Source organism: Galeopterus variegatus, unplaced genomic scaffold, assembly GCF_000696425.1.
Source record: "Galeopterus variegatus unplaced genomic scaffold, G_variegatus-3.0.2 Scaffold780, whole genome shotgun sequence".
NCBI classification, from domain to species: domain Eukaryota; kingdom Metazoa; phylum Chordata; class Mammalia; order Dermoptera; family Cynocephalidae; genus Galeopterus; species Galeopterus variegatus.
In genome coordinates, this window is record NW_007726891.1 from 497,833 (window position 1) to 504,039 (window position 6,207).

Genomic DNA, 6,207 nt, shown 5'->3' on the forward strand with positions numbered 1-6,207 from the left:
ATGGCAGACTGTAAACTCTAATTGTTCCTAATGGAGTCACCTCAGAGTGGTAAAAGGTGTGTTTTGTTTAACCCTAATTTCCCATTTACTCCCACTCTGGACTGAAAAACCAAACCACGCAGTTTTGTTTTCTTTCTACAGTGTTTCACTTTTCAGCTCTCTTATTTCAGAACCAGACTGTGGTCAGTGTCTGGCACTCTGAGGGGAACTCAATGAGTATATGTGCTTTTTCAAAATCAGGTGAAAAACTGTACACTCCATCAAGCCATGTTCCTTAATGTCTAACGATGGGCATTTCAGACTGAAAATCCTCGAGTTTGGTGGAAAAGCATCCACATGGCTACCTATTTGTTTCATGTATTCATCGTCGATTCAAAAGCATTAGGTGCTTTAGCAGATCAAAAATCTGAAATTTCACATGGTGTCAGGATGCAGTTCTCCCTGGGTCTCTTTTGTTTTTGAATATCTTAAGCGCAGAGACACCTACTGCCTTCATGCTGGACTAGTACTTCGAGGCTGGCTATATAGGGAAAAGCCTTGGGAGACAGAGCTAGTGTATCTCTCCAGAGTAAAGAGAAGGTTTACTAATTATCCAGTTTAATAAATATAATGTAGCTCCCTGGAGCAAAGGATAAGCATGCTTACTGCCCATTCTAAGAGACTTGGGTTCAGCGAGCTCACGGTTTCTCTCCCGTAATGCAATCTGCCACATGTGTAGGCATCACTTGGCCCTCTTTGTGTTACCCCATGGGAACTGGGGCTTGGGAAACTGGCACACATGCTGATAATCTGGATATTGCATTGCTCTGAGTGATAAAGTCTCTTGTCTCTGACCCAGGAGTCTTATGTCTCCTGAGGGCATCCATGGAACTGTGGCAGGTTAACATGCTAGCTTGTAATTAGGGGAAGATCTCAGACTTGACATAGCTCTTGACATGTGGTTCAGTCTATTAACTGAACACCTATTATATGGAAGACACTGTAGAAGGCATTGGAGATACCATGGTGAATAAGACACAGTCCCTGCCCTAATAGAACTTTCCACTGCCCTAGAGAATACAAGCCAAACAAAAAATCATCAAACAATATAAGTAAAACTAGTGATAAGTGCTTTGAAGAATACTGATTGGGGGTAGCAGGAGGAAGCTACACAGGGAAGATGGTCAGGGAGGGCCTCTGTCATCTATGAAGGTGACACTCAAGGATGAACTGGAACAGGCAAGCAAAGAGCTGGGGGGAGAGTATTTCAGGAGGAGGAATAGCTTATACGAAGGCCCTGAGGTGGGAAAGAGTGGAACTGAAGCCAATGTGGCTGGAGGGTAGCAAACAAAGGAAAAAGTGACATAAGATGAGTTTGGAGAGATCCAGGAGGGGGATGGATCATCCAGCACCCTGTAGGCATGCAGATGAGTTGGATTTTATTCTGAGACCAATAGGAATGAATACAAATTTTAAACAGAGGAATAGAATTCTCCAGCTTGCATTTTTAGAAGCCACTCCTACAGTGAGATATAGATTGCTTCTCATTGAGCATCTGGCTCTGGGGATGGTCTGGTAGAAATCAACATTCTTGAGGCCAAAGCTCCTGGTTCTCAAACTCTTATATCTTCAGGGATAAAGCAGTGAAGGTCCAGGGAGCTCTTTGCCACCACAGTCCCACGAAAAAGAGCTGGGGTCTTTGCACAGGCTATTTGCTTGGCTGGAAGGCTTTGCCTGAGGTATTTACCCTTATGTCTCAGTTTAGACATCATTTAGTTCCTAAATGTCTCTCTTCCTACTTTCCTCAATCTGGGTTTTGTATCAGTTCTTCTTAGTTCCTCGTAATTCCTATAATTGCCTTTTTACATCTCTATCTTCTCTCATCAAGCTCCGCGAGACAGACCAGATCTGAATTGTTCACCGAGGTGTTCTCAATGCTTGGTAGACAGTAGGTCCTTAGTAAATAGTTACTGAAGTGTGCTTGTGCATGCTATGTGTGGTGCATGCTGCACAGAGGAGGGTAGGAGAATCCCAAATAAGCAAAAACTATAACAAAGAGTATTTTTCATTAAACTTTCCCAAGGTCTTATATGTGAAGCATTCCTACAGTTTTTGAGGGAAAAACAATTATGTGGTACTGCCAGAATAAAAAGGGGCCCATCCTTCTTAGTCCTCTTTCTTCAACACCCAATTAAATATTACTACTAAGATGTTATCAGTTTTCCTTTTTATCAACTTGGTTTAAGTTTTCTTGAGAAAAAAATGGCAGGAGATGAGAGTCAGCTGAAGAGATGGGATTTTTACATCAGCAGAGACTAGTCTTGTGTTCCAAGAATGCCACTCTGTTGTCGCCAGAGATAAAACTCATTTTGAAAGCAGGTGCTTCTCTCCAATACACATGAAAAGACTTGTCTGAGTCAAAGGTATATTTAGTGTGACCGCTGGTTGACAGGTGTCTAACATCTTTCCTTCTGTTTCATATCACAGGGATTTTGGCGCTCCTGCCTGCTCTTTATGGAGAATGTTCTGATGATAGGTATGCGTGGGAGAACCTCTGAACCAAGTAAAACACTGTTCTTTGCCCTGCATTTCAGGCCAATTACTATCATTGCTCTATCAAGATGTCTGCCCAACTATTAGGCCGATTACCTTTGACTTTCTCTTTGAGCTACAGTCCAGACACGAGACATCCTCTCAGGAGAATTGCTATTCCCAGCTCTGACAGGCACGTGAGGGTAATGGCCTGGGGGAGGGAATCACACTACCACAAGGTCTATGTGGAGAAAGGAGAAGGGCAGAAGCCTTTTGTTAGATAATGTGGCTTCCAGAAAACTCGCTGTTCAGGAGGAAAGTGATTTATTTGGCTAGAATCCAAAGAAATCCAGCAGTCATGAGCGCAGGCTCTGGAAAGTCTGAATCCTGACTTCACCTCTTACTGGCTGCACGTGACCTTGGGCAGATGTTTAACTTCTCTCACTTAGCCTTGGCTTCTTCAACTGGAAAATGGAGAGAACGGTAAAGGTACCCACCTACCCCGTATGACTACTCTACAGGGTTGACCGAACTAGTGGAAACAGAGGTGTAATATGGCGGCTGGCGCATGGTCAATGCTCTACAAATGTGTGTTGTCATTGTGTGTTATTAACCATTCCACTGAGTCCTTGTAGACCCCAACTAAGCCAGCTGCTATGTGTGGTGCATGCTGCTATATATGTGCCAAGTCTTGAGTTTAAACACAAGGTGAGAAAATGGAAATCATTTCTCATCATGTTCTTAAACTAAAGATATTTTTAAATCTCAGCACCTCAAAGTAGTTCCAAATTTGTTTCCAGTCTGCTTCTTTTGTGAACTTGTCTCTGCCTTTTTACTTTTTTCCCCCCCATTGGTACATAACCCGATCCTGGAAATTTTCCTTCTGTGGAAAGATTCTCCAGTGACTTTCATTCTACAAAGTTGATGACATTACTTCTGAGCAGGGGTTGGCAAACTTTTTCTGTAAAGGGACAGATAGTAACTATTTAGGCTTTGCAGGCCATATGGTCTCTGTTGCAACTACTCAACTTTGCTGTTACAGTGGGAAAGCTGCCATAGCCAATATGTAAACAGATGAATGTGGCTCTGTTCCAACCAAACTTTATTTATAAAAACGGGCAGTGGGCCAGATTTGGCCCATGGGCTATAGTGTGCCAACGTCTGCTTTAGAGCATTTGGCTAGACATGGTAGGGCCAATCTTTCCTTAGCCGAGGAAATAAGGGTTGACTTCAACCCTATGGTCAATACCAAATCTCTACGTAATTTTTTTTATCATTCTGAAGTTGTGGCCACTGATGAAAAATTGCCACTTGAATTTCAGGGTGGATTACATAGATCTTTCAAGAATCAGGAAGCTCCTCAGAAAAATCCATGGGGCCAAAAGAGAAGTTCTTAAAATGCAGTCAATCTGAAAGCTGCTGTACAAAATTTAAAAAATTATTGGCTCTCATTTAGTGACTACCAACTCCATGCCAGACATGTTCCATTTGTCATGAAACTCACATCACCCTTTACTTTATGCATGTGGCCGTTACCTTTTCACAGGTGATGAAGTTGAGGCTCAGAGATATAAATGACTTGCCCAGTTAAAATGTGCCAAAGAAAATCTGGATTTAATCCTGGAGCTACCACCCCATCTAGGCTTCTCCATTAAATCTTGAGCTCTACAGCTAAACGCTGTTGAGACAACACGGTGTTATAGAAAGACTATGGACAAGGCCCAGAAGCCCAAGCCATTTTCATTATGTCCACATCCTGGGACCAGGAGAGACTCAGCTTTCTGAACCTCAGTTTTTTCCTCTGTGAAATGGGTCTAACAATCTGCCCTAATTGACAGAGGTTCTATCCAGGATCAATTATTATTATCAGGGAGATTAAAACCCAATGACAAAATAACTTTAATGCAAATATCCACAGCTTCTTTGATTGTTAAAATTCTTAGGATTTGTTGTAAAAAATGTTGCGAAATCTCAAGCTAATGACGCTTTTACGGGTTTATATGCACATATAATAGGAAACTTTGAATAAAACCTTCACTTTTCCCTTGATAGCCAATAAAAAGCAGGGTTAAAACATGACAAAAATGACAGGGGCTTAATGAAAGCATTTTGAGATTTATCTACGGGAATGAAGATACAATTTTTAAAATATCCATATCTTTTCCCTAGTTTATTTTTAAGTTTTTAAAAAACTTTTTATTTTGAGGTCTTCTCAATTTTTAAGAGAAATTTGGAGCTGCTGGAATGGCTAGTATTTATTGGCTCTACCGTGTGCTTAGAGGTTTACATACTTTTTTATTTAATTCTCACAACAGCCCTATGAGTCGGCACTAGTGTTAGTTCTATTTTACTATGAGGAAAGTGAAGTTGTAAAAGTCTGGTTATTGTCTTCGGTTGTGTGGTTAGGACTTGACCCAGGTAGTCTGACCCAAATCTTCACCACGATTGAATCCTCGGGACTAAAGGTGGCTCTTTCATGGTTTAAGCACATTCCTGTTTTAATCAGAGCTAGTTTTAGGTGGATGATTCTACGAGGCCTAAGTGAAGGATTCTGATTTGGTCTCATTGTAGTAGAAACTACCTTGGAAGATGTGTCTTCTGCAGAAAAGGCCAACACATTTCTATCCTTCCCTTCATGGCATATCATCTTGGAGAACTGGCACCTACCTAAGACAACGGTGTTGAAGGAAACCATCTCCTTGTCTTTGCCATCATTGTAGAAGGCCAGGTGCCACAAGCCCACATCTAGGTACTGCACAAACACAGCTTCATTCTGCACCAGGGTCTGAATGCTCCTGCGTTCCCTGGGTGACTCGACCACACTCCACTTCTCCTTCCCGTCCAGTCGCTCCATGAAGTCATACTGGGAAGAGGAGAGAGAAGCCACATGTGAAACAAGGTGTAGACCTGGTCCCATGACTAGCACCTTCCCCTCCCACCCCATTACTTAACTGAGAAATCCTTTTTAGTACATTCTCCTGTGAACTCATCTAGTAAAACAAGTCACAAAAGTTGTGACAATAACAGCCACCATTTCTTATGCTTATAATTATTGCCACTAGTTTTCTTACTGCAGGCCACAATCTCTTATCTGCAGTTCTGACATCCAGAACGCTTTAACCCAGATGTTTTCTTTCTGTGTGTGTGTGTGATAGAGAGAGAGACATGGGTTGTTGCTTCGGTCCCTGCTAGGGTGTTATATAGTGTATGCCATGTATAAGTTTTCTATAATTCTCCAAATTCTAAATTTCAAAATGCATCTGGGTCCCCAAGAATTTCAGATAAGGAATTTCGGGCCCATGTTATCAGCTACCATTTACTGATCATTTACCAGAAGAGATATAGCAGAGTGGCCAAGAATGAGGGCTCTGGGGCCAGACTGCCTGGGAGAGAATCCTGGCTATGGCACTTACTAACTTTAACCTGTATGTGCCTCAGTTTCCCCATCTACAAAACTGTGAAAATAATAGTGTCAATGTTATAGGGCTCTTGTGAAGATTAAGATAATATTTAGAACAGTGCCTGGCACACAGCAAACACAAAATACATGTTAGCTACCACCATCATCATTATCATTTCATGCAGTTCTTGAAAAAATCCTATCTCCTGTGACACTTTGGGTTTGACTCAGAAGTTCATTGGCAGGAAGTATGAAGAAATTTAAAAGTTGTGGTGGTTAGTGAATGAATCTGTGTT

The 6,207-nt window shown here is 41.8% G+C and overlaps 1 protein-coding gene across 1 annotated transcript in view; it reads right to left on the bottom strand.

Annotated features, from left to right (window-relative positions):
- TENM2 (teneurin transmembrane protein 2) overlaps positions 1-6,207 on the bottom strand; it is a gene marked incomplete at its 5' end in the record, with an annotated part of 173,606 nt that overhangs the window by 162,335 nt on the left and 5,064 nt on the right. The window contains one exon of the mRNA XM_008572405.1: positions 5,179-5,374. Within this exon, the coding sequence (XP_008570627.1) occupies positions 5,179-5,374 (196 nt within the window). The remainder of the gene's footprint in view (positions 1-5,178; positions 5,375-6,207) is intronic.